Source organism: Pristiophorus japonicus, chromosome 3, assembly GCF_044704955.1.
Source record: "Pristiophorus japonicus isolate sPriJap1 chromosome 3, sPriJap1.hap1, whole genome shotgun sequence".
Lineage (NCBI taxonomy): Eukaryota > Metazoa > Chordata > Chondrichthyes > Pristiophoridae > Pristiophorus > Pristiophorus japonicus.
The window spans coordinates 137,385,750-137,409,226 of NC_091979.1; the positions used below are offsets into that span (position 1 = coordinate 137,385,750).

The following is a 23,477-nucleotide window of genomic DNA, read 5'->3' on the forward strand; positions in this document are numbered from 1 at the left end:
ACCACAGGAGGCTTGGAGGCCAAGTCACTGAATATATTTAAAAGGGAGACAGATAGATTTCTCGAAACAAAAGGCATCAAGGGGTATTGGGAAAAAGCGGGAATATAGTGTTGAGATAGAGGATCAGCCGTGATCATATTGAATGGCGGTGCAGACTTGAAGGGCCGAATGGCCTACTACTGCTCCTATTTTCTATGTTTCTATGTTTCTATGTTTCTATGTGGGATCTTGTCAAAAGCTTTGGTAAAATCCATACGCTATATCAAATGCACTACCCTCATCGACCCTCCTTGTTACCTCCTCAAAAAATTGAATCAAGTTAGTCAGACACGACCTTCCCTTAACAAATCCATGCTGAGTGTCCTTGATTAATCTGTGTCTTTCTAAATGAAGATTTATCCTGTCCCTCAGAATTCAGAATTTTTTCCAATAGTTTTCCCACGACCGAGATTAGGGCTGACTGGACTGGTAATTACTTGGTCTATTCCTTTCTCCCCTTTTAAACAAGGGTACACATTATCAGTCTTCCAGTCCTCCGGCACCATACCTGTAGCCAGAGAGGATCAGACATTGAAGGTCAGAGCCTCTGCTATTTCTTCTTTTGCTTCTCTTAACAGTGGGGGATACATTTCATCCGGGCCTGGGGATTTATCCACTTTCAAAGCTGCTAAACCCTTTAATGCTTCCTCTCTCACTATGTTTATTTCATTTAATATTTCACACTCCTCCTCCCTGATTGCAATGTCTGCATCATCCCTCTCTTTTGTGAAAACAGATGCAAAGTATTCATTAAAACCATATCCATATCTTCTGCCTCCACACACATATTACCATTATGGTCTCTAATAGGCCCTGCTCTTTCCTTAGTTATCCTCTTGCTCTTAATGTATTTATAAAACATCTTTGGGTTTTCCTTGATTTTACTTGCCAACATTTTTTCAAGCTCTCTCTTTGCTTTCCTAATTTCCTTTGTAATTTCACCCCTGCACTTTCTATACTCCTCTAGGGTTTCTGCAGTATTGAGCCCTCGGTATCTGTCATAAGCCTCACTTTTTTTCTTTATCCTATCCTGTATGCCCCTTGACATCCAGGGGGCTCTAGATTTGTTAGTACCACCCTTTTTCTTTAAGGGAACATATTTGCTCTGAACACTCAAGATCTCTTTGAATGCTCCCACTGCTCTGACACTGATTTAACCTTCCAGTAGCTGTTTCCAGTCCACTCAGCTTAGCAAAATTGGCTTTTCCGCAATTGTGAACTTTTGTTCCTGGTCTATCTTTGTCTTTTTCCATAACTACCCTAAATCTAACTGAATTATGATCACTTGCACCAAAATGTTCTCCCACTGATACCCCTTCCACCTGCCCAGCTTCATTCCCTAAAACTAAGTCCCATCCCTTGTAGGGCTTGCTACATACTGGCTAAAAAAGTTCTCCTAAATGCATTTTAGGAATTCTGCACCCTCTATACCCTTCATACTAATTTATCCCAGTTAATATTAGGGTCGTTGAAATCCCCTACTATTACTGCGCTATTGTTTTTGCACTTGTCAGAAATTTGCCGACATATTTGCTCTTCTATCTCCCTCTGACTGTTTTGGGGTCGATAGTACACTCCCAGCAGTGCGATTGACCTTTTTTTTCTTCAGTTCAATCCATATGGCCTCATTTGATGATTCTTCTAACATATCATCCCTCCTTACAGCTGTAATTGTTTCATAAGGTCCTCCTTTTTTATCCTGCTCTCTATCCCGTCTGAAAACCCTGTAACCAGGAATATTGAGCTATCTGCCCTTCTTTCAGCCATGTCTCGGTAATAACTACAATATCATACTCCCAAGTGTCTGTCTGTGCTCTCAGCTCATCTTCCTTATTCCCTAGACTCCTTGCATTGAAGTATATACCATTTAGCACTGCCAACTCCCTTGTTGTTTATTATCAAGCCTTTGTTTCCGCTGCCTTCCAAATTCACTTTGTAATTGTCTGCTTTCCAATTTCAGCTTTGCTTCTCTCCCTTCTGAATCTATTCTCAGGTTCCCATCCCCCTGCCAAGCTAGTTTAAACCCTCCCCAACTGCACTAGTAAACTCCCCCGCGAGGATATTGGGCCCGGCCCTGTTGAGGTGTAACTCATCCGTGTAACAGTCCCAATGCCTCAGGAATCTGAAGCCCTCCCTCTTGCACCATCTCTCCAGCCACGCATTCATCTGCTCTATCCTCCTATTTCTGTACTCATTTATACATGACATGGGGAGTAATCCGGAGATTATTACCTTTGAGGTCCTGCTTTTTAATCTCTCTCCAAGCTCCCTAAAATCTGTCTGGATCCTCTTTCTACCTATGTCATTGGTACCTATATGGACCATGACCTGGGACTATTCACCTTCCCCCCTCAGAATGTCCTGCAGCCGCTCAGTGACATCCTTGACCCTGGCACCAATTGTCGTCCAGGCCACGAGAAGCGTCCAGGACTTCCCACATGGCAGAGAATATGCACTCCACAGGACTGAGCTGCCCTGTCATGCCTGTATTTAATAGACTGATAACAGGGAGGCCAGTATTGAAGCACTGATCAGGCCAGCATTGAAGCACTGATCAGGCCAGCATTGAAGCACTGACTACACTTGATCAGCTCCGCTGGGCAGGCCACATTGTTCGCATGCCAGACATGAGACTCCCAAAGCAAGCGATCTACTCGGAACTCCCTCACGGCAAATGAGCCAAAGGTGGGCAGAGGAAACCTTACAAGGACACCCTCAAAGCCTCCCTGTTAAAGTGAAACATCCCCACTGATACCTGGAAATCCCTGGCCAAAGACTGCCCTAAGTAGAGGAAGTGCATTAGGAGAGTTTGACAACAAATACTCTATTCTCCCCCTTGGCTAAAACAGTGCCAGCAACCCATTTGGGATTATGACCGTAATTAAGAACAAATACAAGGCATTAACCTCAATGTCACGTGACACAGCCGCGCGATTATGGTAAATGTTATGGCGGTGACGCCGGGTTTTAACATGTTCATTGAGATCCGGGTGGACTAAGGAGAGCCTGGTTTTGAGTGCTCTCTTCATTAACAGTTCTGCCGGGGGAACCCCGGTAAGCGAGTGGGGTCGCGTCTGGTAGCTGAGCAGAACCCGAGATAACCGGGTCTGCAGGGAACCGTCCGTCATGCGTTTCAAACTCTGCTTGATAGTTTGGACTGCCCGTTCTGCTTGACCATTGGATGCAGGCTTAAATGGAGCAGACCTGACATGTTTGATGCCATTGCAGGTCATGAACTCGTTGAATTCCGAGCTGGTGAAACATGGTCCATTGTCACTAACAAGGACGTCGGGCAAACCATGTATGGCGAACATGGCCCGGAAGCTTTCAGTGATGGCAGTTGATGTACATGAGGACATTATTACACATTCAATCCATCTAGAATAAGCGTCCACTGCTACTAGGAACATCGTTCCTAGAAAGGGGCCAGCGAAATTACGTGGACGTTGGACTACGGTTTGGAGGGCCATGACCATAGACTCAGTGGGGCCTCCCTTGGTGCATTGCTCAACTGTGAGCAAGTGTTACATTGGTGTACGCATGACTCCAATTCCGAGTCAATGCCGGGCCACCAAACGTGTTACCTGGCGATTGCCTTCATCATGACTATGCCTGGGTGGGTACTGTGTAGGTCGCTGCCCTGCCTTTTTTTTTGCAAAACTACGCGATTCCCCCATAGGAGACAATCCGATTGGATGGGCAGGGTTTAATTTCGTCTTGCATTTCCCCAGGAACAGTCGACCAGTTCCCATTAAGGATGCAGCTTTTTTCTAGTGATAGCACAGGGTCCTGGCTAGTCCAGGTCCTGACCTGGCGAGCAGTGACGGATGATCTCTTGCTCTCAAAAGCATCCAATACAAGAAGCAGGTCTGCGGTTTGCGCCACTTGCACCCCGATGGTGGGCAATGGTAGCCGACTGAGGGCATCAGCACAGTTCTCAGTGCCTGTTCTGTGGCGGATTACATAGTCATACACAGATAATGTTAGTGCCCATCTTTGGATGTAGGACGAAGCATTGCTGTTAATACCTTTGCTTTCTGAAAACAGCAAAGTGAGCCGTTTGTGGTCAGTTTTGAGCTCGAACCGGAGTCCAAATAGGTATTGGTGCATTTTCTTAACCTCGTATACACATGCTAATGCTTCTTTCTCAACCATACTGTAGGTTCTTTCATCCTTAGATAAACTTCTGGATGCATATGCAGCCGGTTGCAGTTTGCCTGACCCATTGGCTTGCTGTAACACACAACTGACCCCGTATGACGATGCATCACAAGCTATGACTAAATGTTTACATGGGTCATACAATACAAGTAACTTGTTAGAACATAGCAGATTTCTGGCCTTCTCAAATGCTGTCTCTTGAGATTTACCCCAAACCCAGTCGTCACCCTTACGTTGCAATAAATGCAAAGGTTCTAGCAAAGTGCTCAACCTGGGTAGAAAGTTACCAAAATAGTTAAGAGTCCCAGGAATGAACGTAGCCCCGTCACATTCTGTGGTCTGCGTGCATTCTTGTTGGCCTCCATCTTAGAGTCCGTGGATCTGATGCCGTCTGCTGCAATCTTTCTCCCCAAAGATTCGACCTCTGGTGCCAGGAAAACACACTGGGAGCGTTTCAGTCGAGTCCCATTCTGTCCAGTCGCTTTAGAAGCTCTTCCAGGTTGTGCAAGTGTTCGGTGGTGTTGCGACCAGTGATCAGAATGTCGTCTTGGAACACCACGGTGTGCGGAACCGATTTCAGCAGACTCTCCATGTTCCTCTGGAAGATGGCAGCAGCCGAGCGAATCCCAAAAGGGCATCTGTGGTATATGAACAGTCCTTTGTGTGTCTTGATGCACGTCAATCTTTTCGAAGATTCAGCTAGCTCCTGTGTCATGTAAGCAGAGGTTAGATCCAGCTTAGTGAACGACTTCCTCCCTGCTAACGTTGCGAAGAGGTCCTCACTTTGGGTAGTGGGTACTGGTCCTGTAACGAGACTCGGTTGATCGTTACTTTGTAGTCTCCGCAGATTCTGACTGTGCCATCACTTTTCAACACTGGAACAATTGATCTGGCCCACTCGTTGAACTCGACTGGCGATATAATTTTCCCTCGTTGGAGTCTGTCCAGTTTGATCTCGATTTTCTCCCGCATCATATATGCAACCACTTGGGCCTTGTGATGCACGGGCCGTGCATCAGGGACTAGATGGATCTGCAATTTGGCACCTGTGAAGTTGCCGATGCCTGGCTCAAATTGCGACGGAAATTTGTTTTGCACTTAAGCGCATGAGGCATCATCCACCGAAGAGAACGCTTTGATGTCTTGCCAGTTCCATCGGATCTTTCCTAGCCAGCTTCTGCCGAACAGCGTTGCCTAGAACATTCCGTAGTGATAAATCATGCATAACTCCATTGTACGATACCTTCACTGCCGCACTGCCAATGACTGGTATGAGCTCTTTGATGTAAGTGCGCAGCTTTGTATAAATCGAGCTTAATTTTGGCCTTTGTGCCTTGTTGCCCCACAGTTTCTCAAAAGCCTTCTGGCTCATAATTGACTGACTTGCGCCCCGGGGCAATTCCATGGAAACTGGAATGCTGTTTAATTTGACTTTGAACATTATTGGAGGGCTTTTGGTAGTGAAGGTGTGTACCCCATACACTTCCTCTTCAGCCTTGGGTTGAGTTGCCTCTCTTACTCGTTCAGCGTGATCCACACCGGATCGCTCATCTTCTGCTGACTCTGTCATGTGGTGGGTCGCAGTATGTTTGCACATTCGCTGGAGGTGCCCCAATGTTCCGCAGCCTTTGCACACGTAGTGCTTGAATCAACATTGATGGGCTCTATGATTAATGGATTCACATTCACGCCCCACAGCGGACTCTGAGTCATCCTAGGTCTGGCCTCTGCAGGCTTATAGGCCGTGCCATGAACAGTTCTGCCTGCTGAAGGCGATATTTTATGCACAGTACTTGCCGGTGAGCTTTGGTGTTGAAACGATATCTGCTTAGTGTTATCGTTCGTGGACATGAAAGCCTGGGCTATCGTGAAGGCCTTGCTCAGATCTGGGGATTCGGCAGTCAGCAGTTTGCGAAGAATGACTTGGTGGCCGATTCCAAGCACGAAAAAGTCCCGCAATATTTCCCCCCAAAATTCAGCAAGGCATCTTAGGTCGGCGACATAGCTCGCCACATCCTGGCACTCGGAGCGATGGTGTGCATAAAAGCGATACCTGGCCATTAAGATGCTTTGGCTTGAGGTGTTCCTGAACCAGCGTATACAACTCTGCATATGTCTTCTCCGTTGGTTTTGTCGGTGCTAGATGATTTTTGATGAGGCCATATATCATGGACCCACAAGCGGTGATGAGAATCACCCTGTGCTTGATCACGTTACTGTCCATATCCAGCTCGTTGGCCACGAAGTCCTGGTCAAGACGCTCAACGAAGGCTTCCCAATCATTATCCTCAACAAATCTCTCAAGAAGACCGACAGCAGCCATAACCGTGTGAAAGTTTGTGATCTGTTACTCATCGCCAATTTTTATGTTCCAAATAACTCCACAAAACTGTGTGTTGTAAGCTCAAACTGATGTGACCTTAGTCTCTTTAATCAAACTCCAGAGTGAAGAATCAGCATGGCAGACAACCTGTTATACTTGCTTGCACGAGGTGTGCAGGTGACCCTTGGTTCTCCAACAGGTGCTCCCCCTGGTGGCAAGTCTTACACTATTATAAAGTTTACATACATAACAGTTCTGGTGTCATCCATGTAAATCTTTTTGCATCCTCTCTAGTGCCTCAATTCCTTTTTTATAACCCGGTGACCAGAAATGTAGACACTACTGTGCTCTAAGGTTCACTACAAATTTAACATAACTTCTCTACTTTTCAGTTCTATCCCTCTAGAAATAAACCTGAGTGATTGTTTTTCTTTTTTTATTGGCTTTATTAACCTGTGTCACTATTTTCAGTGATTTGTGTATTTGTATTCCTCGATCCCTTTGCTCCTGTACCCCCCTTTAGATTATTATTTTCCAAGTAATATGTAACCTCCTTATTTTTCTTACCAAAATGTAATACCTCACATTTGTCTAACTTTTTCATTCTTATCTATCTAATCGTAGCCAGAGAATTACCTGTAATGGCTTCGCTTCTTGCTCCTGCATCGTTACCTCTGGTGTCCCCCAAGGATCTATCCTTGGCCTCCCTCCTATTTCTCATCTGCGACATCTTCTGAAAACACAGCATAAGTTTCCACATGTACGCTGCCAACACCCAGCTCTACCTCACCACCACTTCTCTCGACCCCTCCACGGTCTCTAAATTGTCAGACTGCTTGTCCGACATCCAGTTCTGGATGAGCAGAAATTTTCTCCAATTAAATATTGAGAAAACCAAAGCCATTGTTTTCAGTCCCCGCCACAAACTCCGTTTTCTGAAAAAGAAATAAATAAAATCAGGTAAATAAAGGAAAAATGCACTGCTGACTGTGATAGAAGTGTGAGGGTTCAGGCCACCCCCTCCACAGGAACGGGACAGTAGTACATGGAAATGGTGGGCAATGACCTACCATCCTTGTTGTCATCAGAATGTTTTCCCAGGCCTGTCACTGGGTGGACGACGTGGCCCCCTGATTCAAGCAGTAGGCCCTTTTAAAATGCTGTTCTACATTGGACCCCATGTCCATTTTTGGACTGAATTTGGTGGAGCGTGTGTCATACATGCACGGGTCAGTATCACTGGCCTGGCCAAAGAGGATGCCAAAAGTAGGTTTTTTGTGGGGCCAGGAAGTGTAGGAGCACATGATACTGGGGATAATGTATTGGTGTGGATAGAGAATTGATTGGTGGACAGGAAGTAGAAAGAAGGGATAAACGGGTCCTTCTCAGAATGGCAGGCAGTGACTAGTGGGGTGCCGAAGGGCTCAGTGCTGGGACCCCAGCTATTTACAATATACATCAATGATTTAGATGAAGGAATTGAGTGTAATATCTCCAAGTTTGCAGATGACACTAAGCTGGATGGCGGTGTGAGCTGTGAGGAGGATGCTAAGAGGCTGCAGAATGACTTGGACAGGTTAGGTGAGTGGACAAATGCGTGGCAGATGCAGTATAATGTGGATAAATATGAGGTTATCCACTTTGGTGGCAAAAGCATGAAGGCAGAATATTATCTGAATGGCGGCAGATTAGGAAAAGGGGAGGTGCAACAAGACCTGGGTGTCATGGTACATCAGTCATTGAAAGTTGGCATGCAGGTACAGCAGGTGGTGAAGAAAACAAATGGCATGTTGGCCTTCATTGCTAGGAGATTTTAGTATAGAAGCAGGGAGGTCTTACTGCATGTTGTATAGGGCCTTGGTGAAGCCTCTCCTTGAATATTGTGTTCAGTTTTGGTCTCCTAATCTGAGGAAGGACGTTCTTGCTATTGAGGGAGTGCAGCGAAGGTTCACCAGATTGATTCCCGGGATGGCGGGACTGACGCATGAGGAGAGACTGGATCAACTGGGCCTTTATACATTGGCATTTAGAAGAATGAGAGGAGATCTCATAGAAACATATAAAATTCTGACGGGACTGGACAGGTTAGATGCAGGAAGAATGTTCCCAATGTTGAGGAAGTCCAGAACCAGGGGTCACAGTCTAAGGATAAGAGGTAAGCCAGTTAGGACTGAGATGAGGAGAAACTTCTTCACTCAGAGCGTTGTTAACCTCTGGAATTCTCCACCGCAGAGAGTTGTTGATGCCAGTTCGTTAGATATATTCAAGAGGGCGTTAGATATGGCCCTGATGGCTAAAGGGATCAATTGGTTTGGAGAGAAAGCAGGAAAGGAGTACTGAAGTGAATGATCAGCCATGATCTTATTGAATGGTGGTGCAGGCTCGAAGGGCCGAATGGCCTACTCCTGCACCTATTTTCTATGTTTCTATGTTTCTCTTGCAGGCTTCAGAAAAGTAACCTGGATTACTGCCACTGCAGCTCTCTTTCTCTCTTCCCTACACCTCCCCCTCCCCCGCATTAATGCACCTTCTTCCGGCTCGGAAGCCATTCGAGCCATCTGTTGCGGTGGGCCAGAGCTGGCGGGCTACCCGGATGCACTTTTTCTCCAGCCGTAACCCGCCATCCCTATACTGATGACTCCTGGACCTCAAAGTGGACCAGGCCTCCCACTGGAACTATCACAGCCCAAATTCCACTTGGGATAGAAATCCACTTCATTGAGTCATCCAGATAACTTTCAATGTCTCAACTATTGAAGGAAAAAGATCGAATACAATTTCTGCTCCTGCAAATTAATTAATGGCCCCAATGGCCATCAAGTAAGGACAGGGTCAAGCTTGGTTGTCATGCTTAAACATGCTTAAACAAAGCTCACGTGAAGAATGGACACATGGACAAGGAACCAAAAGGTTGTTGATGCCTGTGAAACTATATTCCTGTTTGAATTGCTGCCTTATTGTGGAGGGGTGGGGGGTGGGGCGGGGAGGCGGTGGAAGGAGGGTGTGGGTTGGAATTTCCTTTGGGGGTGTAATCAGGAAGTTACACCCATTTTGCTGATGTCAATTTACGCCTGAATTTCCTGCCAATCTCACCAGCATAAGCAAACTGATAACAGCATAAATAATTGAGGCCCAAGGAAAGTACAAAACTCACGCCATTAATTCCTACTTTAAATATGAAAATTGAAATTCAACTCATTTAACCATTGTTTAAAAAGGGAGAAAAGGATAGACTGAGTAATTATAGGCCGGTCAGCCGAACCTAGGTGGTGGGCAAGTTATTGGCAAAAATTCTGAGGGACAGTACCAATCGACATTTAAAAACACATGATTAATTAAAGACAGTTAGCATGGATTTGTTAAAGGAAGGCTGTGTCTGACTAAATTGATTGCATTTTTTGAGGAGGTAATAATGAAGGTTGATGAGGGTCGCGTGTTTGATGTAGTCTACATGAATTTTAGCAAGGCTTTTGACAAGGTTCCACATGGCAGGTTGATCAAAAAAGTAAAAGCCTATGGGATCCAAGGGAAAATGGCAAGTTGGATCCAAAATTGGCTCAGTGGCAGAATGCAAAGGTTAATGGTCGATGGGTGTTTTTGTGATTGGAAGGCTGTTTCCAGTGGGGTTCTGCAGGGCTGTGTACTAAGTCCCTTGCATTTTGTGGTATATATCAATGATTTAGGCCTCGAACTTGGTGCATTCACCACCCGCTGCCGCCGACGACCGCCAAACTTTCTGGGCGGTCTCCCCTCGGTGCCAGTTTCCTCTCGGCCTCCCGGCGGCAGAGAGGAGGGAAGGACCGCTGGGAACCGCCTGTTGATGTCCGCTAGCGCGCAAGACATATAAGTGACCTCGCACCCGCCGAGCTGCCAGATTGCTCTGGGCGGGAGTCGACGGCAGCAGGGGAAGGACCGCTGCGTGGAGGCAGGTCTAACCTCAAGTAAGTATGAAGACCTGCAAAAAAAGGTTAGTAAACTTTTTTTTCCAGCGATTCAGATGGATGGGGTCCCCTGAAGGTTTTCCAGTGTTTTTTTTGTGTAATTTTTTATTTTTATGTTTACCCCCCCCTCCTTGGGCCCGACTCAATCCTTGATGGCATTTTGGCGAGGATTGCATTTGCCGCTGAGATTGGGAGCTCCTGCCCGCTGCTACCCACATTCAGGGCGTAAGTCATTTTTTTGCCGCCGGGTGGTCTTTGCAGGTCTTTTTGAGGAATCTCCCGCCCAAAGTACCGTCAGGTATCTCGATACGGTCCTTTGGGTGGCACTTGGCGGGCCTTAGCTTTGACCAAGTTCGGGTCCTTAGACTTTATCGTATGGGGCACGATTAAGAAGTTTATAGATGATACAAAAATTGGCCGTGTGGTTGATAATGAAGAAGAAAGCTGTAGACTGCAGGAAGATATCAATAGACTGGTCAAATGGGCAGTAAAGTGATAAATGGAATTCAATTCAGAGACGTGTGAGGTAATGCATTTGGAGAGGACTAACTAAGCAAAGGAATAGACAATAACAGGTGGAATACTGAGCAATGTAGGGGAACCGAGGGACATAAGAACATAAGAAATAGGAGCAAGAGTAGGCCATACGGCCCCTCAAGCCTGCTCCGCCATTCAATAAGATCATGGCTGATTTGATCATGGACTCAGCTCCACTTCACTGCCCGCTCCCCATAACCCCTTATACCCTTATCGTTTCACAAACTGTCTATTTCTGTCTTAAATTTATTTAATGTCCCAGCTACCACAGCTCTCTGAGGCAGCTAATTCCACAGATTCACAACCCTCTGAGAGAAGAAATTTCTCCTCATCTCAGTTCTAAATGGGCGGCCCCTTATTCTAAGATCAAACCATCTAGTTCTAGTCTCCCCCACCAGTGGAAACATCCTCTCTGCATCCAACTTGTTAAGCCCCCTCATAATCCTTTACGTTTCGATAAGATCACCTCTCAGTCTTCTGAATTCCAATGAGTAGAGGCCCAACCTACTCAACCTTTCCTCATAAGTCAACCCCCTCATCCCCAGGATCAACCGAGTGAATCTTCTCTGAACTGCCTCCATCGCAAGTATATCCTTTTGTAAATATGGAAACCAAAACTGCACGCAGTATTCCAGGTGTGGCCTCACCAATACCCTGTACAGCTCTAACAAGACTTCCCTGCTTTTATACTTCATCCCCTTTGCAATAAAGGCCAAGATTCTATTGGCCTTCCTGATCACTTGCTGTACCTGCATACCATTCCCCTGTGTTTCATGCACAAGTACCCCCAGGTCCCGCTATACTGCAGCACTTTGCAATCTTTCTCAATTTAAATAATAATTTGCTCTATGATTTTTTTTCTGTCAAAGTGCATGACCTCCTCACACTTTCCAACATTACACTCCATCTGCCAATTTTTTGCCCTCTCACTTAACCTGTCTATGTCCTTTTGCAGCCTCTTTATGTCCTCCTCACACATTGCCCTTCCTCCCATCTTTATATCATCAGTAAACTTGGCTACGTTACACTCAGTCCCCTTTCCCAAATAGTTGGGTTCCCAGCACTGACCCCTGTGGCACCGCACTCGTTATTGATTGCCAATCCGAGAATGAACCATTTATTCCAACTCTCTGTTTTCTGTTTTTCAGCCAATCTTCTATCCATGCTAATATATTACCCCCAAACCTGTGAACTTTTATCTTGTGCAGTAACCTTTTGTGTGGCACCTTGTCAAATGCCTTCTGGAAGTCCAAATACACCACATCCACTGGATCCCCTTTATCTACCCTGTTCGTTACATCCTCAAAGAATTCCTGCAAATTTGTCAAACATGACTTCCCCTTCATAAATCCATACTGACTTTGCCTGACCAAATTTTGCTTTTCCAAATGTCGTGTTGCTGCTTCTTTCATAATGGACTCCAACATTTTCCCAACTATAGATGTTAGGCTAACTGATCTATAGTTTCCTGCATTTTGTCTGTGTCCTTTTTTGAATAGGGGCGTTACATTTGCAGCCTGCAGGGACCTCCCCAGAATGCAGGGAATTTTGGTAAATTACAACCAAAGCATCCACAATCACTGCCGCTATTTCTCTTAAAACCCTAGGATACAAGACATCAAGTCCAGGGGATTTATCTGCATTTAGTCCCATTATCTTACTGAGCACCTTAGTGATTGTGATTGTGTTAAGTTCCTCCCCCCCTATAGCCCCTTGACTATCCACTGTTGGAATATTGTTAGTGTCATCTACCGTAAAAACTGATACAAAATATTTGTTTAGAGTTCCTGCCATCTCCATGATCCCCATTACTAATTCCCGGGTCTCGACCTCTGATGGACCAACATTTACTTACCAACTCTTTTTCTTTTTATATACCTATAGAAACTCTTACTATCTGTTTTTATATTTTGTGCTAGTTTACTTTCATAGTCTACTTTCTCTTTCTTAATCATTTTTTTAGTCGTTCTTTGCTGGCTTTTAAAATCTTCCCAATCTTCTGTCCTCCCATTAGTTTTGGCCACTTTGTATGCCCTTGTTTTTAATCGGGTACCGTCCTTTATTTCTTTAGTTAGCCACGGATGGCTTTCTTTTCTCTAGCACCCTTTCCTCCTTACCAAAATATATTTTTCTTGAGAGTTGTGAAATATCTCCTTAAATGTACACCACTGTTCATCAACCGTCCCACACTTCAATCTATTTTCCCAGTCCATTTTAGCCAACTCTGCCCTCATACCTTTATAGTCTCCTTTATTTACGCTTAGTACGCTGGTTAGAGATCCAACTTTCTCACCTTCCATCTGAATTTGAAACTCAATCATGCTTTGATCACTCATTCCAAGGGGATCTTTTACTGGGATTTTGGAGTGCAGGTCCACAGATCCCAGAAGGTAGCAGGTCAGGTAGATAAGATGGTTAAGAATACATATAGGATACTTTCCTTTATTAGCAGAGGCATAGAATACAAGAAAGAAAAAAAGAAAAACTTGTATTTATAAAGCGCCTTTCACGACCACTGGATGTCCCAAAACACTTTACAGCCAATTAAGTACTTTTTGAAGTGTAGTCACTGTTGTAATGTAAGAGCAGGGAGATTGTGTTTGAACTGTATAAAACATTAGATAGGACACAGCTAGAGTACTGCAATACAGGAAAGATGTGATCGCACTAGAGAGGGTACAGGGGAGATTTACAAGGGTGTTGCCAGGACTGGCAAAGTTTAGCTATGAGGAAAGATTGGATAGGCTGGGATTGTTTTCTTTGGAACAGAAGTGGCTGAAGAGAGACTTAACTTAGGTGTATAAAATGATGAGGGGCCTAGATAAAGTGGATAGGAAGCACCTATTTCCCTTAGCAGAGAAGTCAACAACCAAGAGGGCATAGATTTAAAGTATTTGGTAGAAGGATTATAAGGGAGTTGAGGAGAATTTTGTTCCCCCCAAAGGGTGCTGGAGGTCTGGAACTCACTGCCTGAAACGGTGGTAGAGCTAGAAACCCTCATCACATTGAAAAAGTACTTGGATATGCACTTGAAGTGCCGTAACCTACAGGGCTCCGGAGCAAGAGCTGGAAAGTGAGATTAGGCTAGATAGATCTTTTTCAGCCAGCACAGAAATGATGGGCCAATTGACCTCCTTATTTGCCGTAAATTTCTATGATTCTATGATTTAACCATCACTCATGCGCATTAGGTATGGCATCTTTAAGAACCTACAATCGGAGAAGCTGTTCAATTTCAAGTAACGTATTGATGCCAGAAAAATACATTCTAAGAAACAGAAAACACAGTGCAGGTTTCAGTGAAAATAAATAAAACTTGGTTTAAAAAATCACAATAAGACATCAGAAAAATGACTTTATTTATTGTTGCACCTAAAATTCTGGGCTTAATTTTACATCTATTTTTAACCAGTGTAATTGCTGGAAATTCGAGTGCACGCTCCTTAACCTGGCGGCGGAGCATTACAACATGCCAAGATGCATTCAGATGCAGGGATTGATAGACTTGAGCAAACAGTCAAGGAAATTTGGTCATAGCGTGTGGCTGCATGTGTGCGATCTTTTACACCGGGTATTTGTTGTAAACCCTGATTGCGCGTGCCTCTGGCCGCACATGCACAGGAAATTTGCTGGGTGAGGAAAAGTACCAGCAATGCCCAGGGAATATTGGATTGCTGTTTCTGTCATTTTCTCCAGTATATACTTCCTACTTTTTAAACATTTATCAATGTCAACAGACATGCTGCTTTCTACTTGGCACAGTGTATTCTGATTCTTAAACTTGTGAAAACTTGATATACATATATATATGTTTAGACGTGTATAGATAACATCCAGTTATGATTATTTACATTTTAATTTTGATGTAGCAATATGGCAGGGAGTGTAATACTAGGAGGGAATTCACTTAAATTGCATGCAGTTTGAGGTTTGGTTTTCATCGAATCCTTTCATGAGAGAAAAAAACAATAGCCTACAATGCTTCAGGATAATTGAATAGGTAAACAAAAAAATCAACTGCAATATTTGGAACTGTTGAAGTTTTTCGTTCTGTGTATTTGAATTATACTTTGATAACAACATCCTATTCTGAATGCTGTATGAAATGCTGTATTTTTTGTTAAATTTGTTTTCAGAATTTCTGTAGAGAACTGCTGCCTGTGTCATTCCAGTTAGAGGTTGATTGATCTTTAATTTCTCTACTGAGACAGAAATGTAGCCAGGTGATTTGAAGCTAAATGTTGTTTCAATAATTGCAATTATATCTTTCAGTTTCTTGGCAATGCTGAAGTTGAACAACCAAAGGGTACAGAAATTGTGAAGGATGCTGTTCGTAAACTCAAGGTATGCATTTCCCCAGTTTAACTTGGTTTCACTCCTCTTTAGATTCATCTTGATTCATTTCTCAAATGAGACGTTAAAAGTATCCACTTCCTAAGCCTGTGATGCTCCGAACATGAGAGCAAAATTAATTTGATATTTATTGGGGAAAGTGGCTCCTTACTCGTCTGAGCACAAATGTGCTAAGATGCTTACTTTACGCAATCTTCGAGGAAGAAATTTTGTGCTAAACTCCTACTACAGCTAATCAGTGAAGCAATCATTTGAAACCAATTTAGCTACAGGGATTATTCATCTGTTTATTGATTTTTATTTCCAAGTAAACTTAATCGCACTTCTTACTCTTCAAAAAAAAATAACCAAGTTAAGTGCATTTATTTTTTTCTTAATTATGGTTTTATTGGAATTTGATATTAACCATAACTGAATTAGTCTAAGAACTTGCAAGGGAACTGGTCAAAGACATCACAAAATTATACACATGGAAACTCAATAGCAACTATCTGTACTATATTCAATATTTTACACCAGCATACTTTCCTGTCTACAAACCTTTACTGTCCCTCCAAAATCATTAAAAAAGCTTTCTGAAATATGCCATTTTCCTCAATAACTGAATTTTATAATATTCAAAAAGAGTCTAAGCAAAATTTTTAATAACTCAAGAAATTACATTTTCACAGTGACAAAATTACATTTGTCCATTGCATTGGCTTTTAATGCCTTCGTTAAAGATTTTGTTTGACCTCTCTCAAAAGCTCTTGACAAGGATTTGATATTTTTTGCCAAGAACTGCGACCTGAATTTAGATTGTGTAGTCTGAGGATGTACAGTGTGTCTAATTTCTGAGGATGCATCAGTACTGTTCAAGATTTCCAGATTTATTTCCACAAATTGGTCTAGGTTTTTATCTGGCTTTTCACCTCTCCCAGGAAATGACACGGCTTTTAGGTGGGGTCGGATGGGGAGTGTATATATTGTGATGCACAAGATTGTGTGGGACAGGCTGGATGAACCAGAGTGTCTTTTCCTGTCCATCATTATTTGTATGTTTGTAATCAGCTGTACAGATGTTTTTTTGGTTGATTTGAGCAGTTTCTACATAATTATTTCGCAAAATTATTTAAACAAAAGCTAGAAAACAAATTTCAAAAGCTTCATTAAAGTTTATTGTGAATATTGTTTTCAACAATGACAACTTGCATTTTTATAGAGCCTTTTACATAGTCAAACATTCCAAGGTGCTTCACAGGAGCGTTTACCGAACCACATAAGGAGACATTAGAATAGATGACCAAAAGCTTGATCGAACTGGTAGGTTTTAAGGAATGTCTTACAGGAGGAGAGCGAGGTAGAGAAACAAATAGGTGTAGGAGAGATTTCCAGAGATGGCGGCCAAGACAGATGTAGCCACGGCCATCAATGCTAGAACGGTTACAATCGAAGATGCAAAAAAGGCCAGAATTGGAGGAGTGTTGTAGATTCTGGATGTGTGTTGCTTGATGAGGTTACAGAGATAGGGAAGGATGAGGCTCTGGAGGGATTTGAAAACAAGGATGAGAATTTTTAAATAGAGGCATTGCCATACCGGGAGCCAAAGTAGGTCAACAAGCATAAGGGTGATGGTTAAATAGGACTTAGTTAGGATATGGGCAGCAGGGATTTAGATGAGCTCAAGTTTATGTAGGGTGGAAGATGGGAGGCTGACCAGGGAAGCATTGTAATAGTCAAGTCTAGAGGTAACAAAGGATTGGATGAGGGTTTCAGCAGCAGTGAGCTGAGGCAGGAGCAGAGTCGGGTGATGTTACAGAAATGGAACTACGCGATCTTGGTGATGGAGCAGATACGTGGTTGGGAGCTCATCTCAGGGTCAAATACGGCATTAAGTTTGTGAACAGTCTGGTTCATAGAATCATAGAATGGTTACAGCACAGTAGGAGGTAATTCGGCCTGTCGAGCCCGTGCCGGTTCTCTGCAAGAGCACTTCAGCTAGTCCCATCCAACCACCACCCCCCACCCCCGCCCCGCACTTTCCCCGTAGCCCTGCAATTTTTTTTCTTTCAGGAGCTTAGTCAATTCCCTTTTGAAAGCCACGATTGAATCTGCCTCCACCACCCTTTCAGGCAGTGCATCCCAGATCCTAACCACTTGCTGTGTAAAAAAGTTTTTCCTCATGTCGCCTTTGGTTCTTCTGCCAATCAGCTTAAATTTGTGTATTCTTGGTCTCAACCCTTCTGCCAATGGAAATAGTTTCTCTCTATCTACTCTGTCATGACCCATCATGATTTTGAACACCTCTATTAAATATCCTCTCAACTTTATCTGCTCTTAAGTTCAGCCTCAACCAGTTGCCAGGGAGAGGGTGCATGCATACTTGGGGGTCGAAATTCAAGTGCACCAGAAAGCTGGCGCAGCTTTGAGTTTTTAGCTGGTACTCACCACTGGAACACTTGATGCGGTGAGTAGATCCATTTTTAGGATTTTGAATGTTTTTCAAAGTCCTACAGGAAATGCATTATAATGGGGGCGGGCCTTAGACTCAAAGCCAGGCTGACTGGCTGAAAATGGGGAGCTTGTGCCGTCTGCCACTGTCAATCAACATGGTGATGTCACAGCGCTTGTGCGCACCCCTCCGTTAAAGGGGAGGGATTCAGACTTTTTTTTAACTTTGGCCACTGGGCCACCATGGAGGGTTTCGGCCAGGCCTGCAGCCTGGTACCCAAGAGGGAGTTCGGTCGAACCTGGGGGGCAGTATTTTGGCGGCCGATCAGCAAGTCGGCCGGCAAACATTTTTGTATTGCAGGCACGGCAGTGGGCCCTCCCCTAGTCTTCAGAGGCTGAACCGGCAGAAAAACCTGTCAGGGACAACGAACGGCAGGGGATTGACGGATCAAGCTGAAAATGGCTGGTAAGTATTTTTTTATTCATTTATATCGGCGGTGCAACTACTTGGGTGGAATGGAGTCCAGGCCGAAAATCCCTGACTTAAATTTAGGTTGGGTCGGCCTGTTGACACCAAAGCAGCGGCCATTCGAATTTTAGGAATGACTGCCACAAACGTGCATTAACGGGTCTCTTTGAGACCCTGAATTTTGACCCCATATATTTGTATGTGTTATGTATGCAAACCTCCCCAATGTGTAAGACTTGCCATCAGGGGGCACCCCTGTGGGAGCCCTAAGGGTCACCGGTGCACCCTGGGCAAGCAGTTATAAAAGGCAATCCATCATGCTACCTCCTCACTTTGGAGTTACATCAAAGAGACCAAGGTCACAATGGTTTGAGCTTACAACCCAGTCTTGTGGAGTTATTCTGAACATAATAATAGGCGACGAGTTACAGAGCACGAACTTTTACGTGGAAATGACTGCCGTTGGTATTCTTGAGAGATTTGTTGAGGATGATGATTGGGAAGCCTTCGTTGAGCGTCTCAACCAGTATTTCATTGCCTACGAGCTGGACATGGCTGAGATGGTGGTCAAGCTCAGGGTGATTCCCCTCACCGTATGTGGGTTTTCCATATATGGCCTCGTCAAAAATCTGCTGGCACCAGTCAAAGCAACGGACAAGACTAACACAGAGCTGTGCACGCTGGTTTGGGAACACCTCAAGCCGAAGGAGCGCATCCTAATGGCCAGGTATCGCTTTTACACGCACCATCGCTCCGAGGGCCAGAACGTGCCGAACTAAGATGCCTTGCGAGACAGTGTGAATTTGTCAGATCTTTGGGGGAAATGTTGCGGGACTTTTTCGTGCTTGGAATCAGCCATGTGGTCATTCTTCGCAAACTGCTGTCTGCCGAATCCCGAGATCTGAGCAAGGCCATCACAATAGCCCAGGCTTTCATATCCACGAGCGACAACACGAAACAAATATCTTCACAGCATCGAAGCTCACCGGCAAGTACTGTGCATAAAATAATGCCCTCAGCAGACAGAACTGTACATGGTAGGGCCCACACGACTGCAGAGGCCAGGCCTAGGGTGACTCAAAGGCTGCTGTGGAATGCTAATGTGAATCCATTAACACCATGCTGGCGCTGCAGGGACAGTCATAGAGTCCATCTATGTCGATTCAAGCACTATGTGTGCAAGGGCTGTGGAACAATGGGGCACCTCTAGCGAATGTGCAAGCGACCTCGGACTCACCACGTGGCAGAGTCAGCAGAGGACGACCGATCCAGTGCGGATCACACTGAACGAGCAGGAGAGGCAACTCAACCTGAGGATAAGGAGGAAGTGTATGGGGCACACACCTTCACCACCAAAAGCCCTCCGATAATGTTAAAAGTTAAACTTAACGGCATTCCAGTCTTCATGGAATTGGACATGGGGGTGAGTCAATCGATTATGAGCCAGAAGGCTTTTGAGAAACTGTGGGGCAACAAGGCAAAGAGGCCAAAACTGAGCCCGATTCACACAACGCTGTGCACTTACACCAAAGAACTCATACCTGTTATCGGCAGAGCGGCAGTGAAAGTATCGTATGACGGAATGGTGCATGATTTACCACTATGGATTGTGGCCCAACGCTGTTCGGCAGGAGCTGGCTAGGCAAGATCCGGTAGAACTGGGATGACATCAAAGCACTGTCTTCAGTGGATGACGCCCCGTGCGCCCAGGTGCTAAACAAATTTCCGGCGTTATTTGAGTCAGGCATCGGCAACTTCACAGGCGCCAAGGTGCAGATCCATCTTGTTCCTGGGGCACGGCCCGTTCATCACAAGGCCCGAGCAGTCCCATATATGATGCAAGAGAAAGTTGAAATCGAGCTGGACAGACTTCAACGAGAGGAAATCATATCGCCGGTCGAGTTCAACGAGTGGTTCAGTCCAATCGTGCCGGTGCTAAAGAGCGATGGGACGGTCAGAATCTGCGGGGACTGCAAGATGACGATCAACCAAGTCTCGGTACAGGACCAATACCCACTACCCAAAGCGGAGGACATAATCGCAATGCTAGCAGGGGGAAAGTCGTTCACCAAGCTAGACCTAACCTCTGCTTACATGACACAGGAGCTGGCTGAACCGTCAACAAAGTTGACGTGCATCAACACGCACAAAGGACTGTTCGTGTACCACAGATGTCCCTTTGGGATTCGCTCGGCTGTGGCCATCATCCAGAGGAACATGGAGAGTCTGCTGAAATCTGTTCCATGCACCATGGTGTTCCGAGACGACATCTTGATCACTGGTCGCAACTTGCACAGCCTGGAAGAGCTTCTAAAGTGACTGGACAGAGTGGGACTCAGGCTGAAATGCTCCAAGTGTATTTTCCTGGCACCAGAGGTTGAATTTCTGGGGAGAAAGATTGCGGCAGACAGCATCAGACCCACGGACTGCAAGACGGAGGCCATCAAGAATGCACCCAGACCACAGAATGTGGCGGAGCTGCGTTCGTTCCTGGGACTCCTCAACTATTTTGGTAACTTTCTACCGGGGTTGAGCACTTTGCTGGAACCCTTGCATTTATTGCTATGCAAGGGTGACGACTGGGTTTCGGCTAAATCTCAAGAGACAGCCTTTAACAAGGCCAGAAACCTGCTAGCAAGCTACTTGTATTGTATGACCCATGTAAACGTTCAGTACTATCATGTGATGCGTTGTCGTACCGGGTCGGTTGTGTGTTACAACAAGCAAATGTGTCAGGCAAATTGCAACCGATTGCATATGCATCCAGAAGTTTATCCAAGGCTGAAAGAGCCGACAGTATCGTTGAGAAAGAAGCGTTGGCTTGTGTATACGGGGTTAAGAAAATGCACCAATATCTATTTGGTCTCCGGTTCGAGCTTGAAACCGACCACAAACTGCTTACTTCCCTGATCTCAGAAAGCAAAGGTATCAATACCAATGCTTCGTCCCGCATCCAAAGATGGACACTAACATTGTCTGCGTATGATTATGTAAGCTTCCACAGACCAGGCACTGAGAACTGGGCTGACGCCCTCAGTCGGCTGCCATTGCCCACCACCGGGATGGAAATGGCGCAGCCCGCAAGCTTGCTTCTGGTAATGGATGCTTTTGAGAGCAAGGGGTCAGCCGTCACGGCTCATCAGATCAGGACCTGGACTAGCCAAGACCCTGTGCTATCACTAGTAAAAAGCTGTGTCCTCAATGGGAGCTGGTCAGCGGTTCCCGGGGACATGCAACATGAAAGTAAGCCGTTTCACCGACGCAAGGACGAATTGTCCATTCAACCTGATTGTCTCCGATGGGGGAAGCGCGTGATTTTGCCGAAAAAAGACAGAGAAACATTTATACGCAATCTACACAGTACCCACCCAGGCATAATCATGATGAAGGCTATCGCCAGGTCGCACATCTGGTGGCCCGGCATTGACTCCAAATTGGAGTCATGCATACACCAATGCAACACTTGCTCACAGTTGAGCAATGCACCCAGGGAGGCCCCCCTGAGCCTGTGGTCATGGCTCTCCAAACCGTGGTCCAGGGTCCACATAGATTTTGCTGGCCCCTTTCTAGGGAAGATGTTTTTGGTAGCAGTGGACGCTTACTCTAAATGGATTGAATGTAAAATAATGTCATCATATTCGTCCACTGCCACCATTGAAAGCCTCGGGGCCATGTTCGCCACCCATGGTTTACCCAACGTCCTTGTCAGTGATAATGAACCATGTTTCACCAGCTCGGAATTCAACGAATTCATGATCCGCAGTGGCATTAAGCATGTCAGGTCTGCCCCATTTAAGCCCGCATCCTACAGCCTAGTGGAACGGGCAATCCAAACCATCAAGCAGAGCTTGAAACGCGTAACGGACGGCTCCCTGCAGACCCGGTTATCCAGGGTTCTGCTCAGCTACTGTACGCGCCCCCACTCGCTCACCGAGTTTCTCCCTGCAAAGTTGTTAATGAAGACAGCACTCAAAACCAGGCTCTCTTTAGTCCACCCGGATCTCAATGATCACGTGGTAACCCGGCGGCACCGACATAACGTGTATCACAATCACATGGCGGTATCGCGTGATATTGAAGTCAGTGACCCGGTGTTTGTTTTAAATTACGGTCACGGTCCCAATTGGATTGCTGGCACTGTCTTCGCCAAGGAGGGGAATAAGAGTGCTTGTTGTGAAATTGTTGAATGGACAAATGTGCAGAAAACACCTGGATCAGACCAAACTGCGATTCACGGACAACCAAGAACAGTTTGAAGGAGACCTCACCATCTATGATCCACCAACACACACCCAACCAGCAATTGACCTCGCTGTCAACCACAAGGATGAACCCACCAAGCCCGACAGTCCGATCAGCCCAGCCGCGCTGCCGTGCAGCAATGATCCGACCAACTCACCCATGCCCGGGAACGCAGAGCGCCAGATCGCCTCAACCTGTAAATAACCTGTACTTACGACTTTGGGGGAAGTGATGTTGTGTATGTGAACCTCACCTATGTATAAGACTTGCCACTCGGGGGCACACCTGTGGGAGACCTATGGGTCACCTGTGCACCCGGGACAAGCAGGTATAAAAGGCAGTCCACCATGCTGCTGCCTCACTTTGGAGTTATATTAAAGAGACCAAAGTCACAATGGTTTCAGCTTACAACACAGTCTCGTGGAGTTATTCTGAACTTAACAATCAGTGCCAGGCTGATGACAGACAGCAGCGGAGACTCTCTTACGCCTCCACTTACGCCCCTCTCGAGTGCTCACCGCTGCACTTCCGCCCACATTATGACCGACTTCCGGCCCGCTCCAAAAAATTGCTAAAGAGCTGAATTCCGCATGGGAGGCCACCTCATCCACAGCGGCAGAAAAAGACAGTTCAGCAGTGGTAGGTGCAACCCATTTCAGGTGGACCTGAATTTCTACCCCAATGTGTCCGTAATTTTTTTGAATGGTTTATCTGTAGGCCCCCAAATTATTTTGTTTTAATATATGTTAAACATTGCTATAAGGATAAATTTAGCTGATAAAGGGTTAACGCCCAGGAGAGTACAGAATTTTTTGACTTCGTACCAACCGGCAGACATTAAACAATGGATGTGTTTTATTTCCCCCTTCCCCATTTTATCTTGCTCTGTTCCTTTTTAAATGCTGCTCATTTGTAATAACTTTTAGTTTTGAGGAAAGGACTGACGATCGAACTGTTGACTTCTGTTTCTCCAATAATTCTG

At 45.3% G+C, this 23,477-nt stretch overlaps 1 protein-coding gene across 3 annotated transcripts in view; it reads left to right on the plus strand.

Moving 5' to 3' along the window:
- LOC139259903 (PTB domain-containing engulfment adapter protein 1-like) overlaps positions 1 to 23,477 on the plus strand; it is a 797,963-nt gene that overhangs the window by 508,519 nt on the left and 265,967 nt on the right. For all 3 annotated transcript variants that reach the window (XM_070875832.1, XM_070875834.1, XM_070875833.1), the window contains one exon: positions 15,274 to 15,345. In XM_070875832.1, coding sequence (XP_070731933.1) covers positions 15,274 to 15,345 — 72 coding nt within the window. The remainder of the gene's footprint in view (positions 1 to 15,273; positions 15,346 to 23,477) is intronic.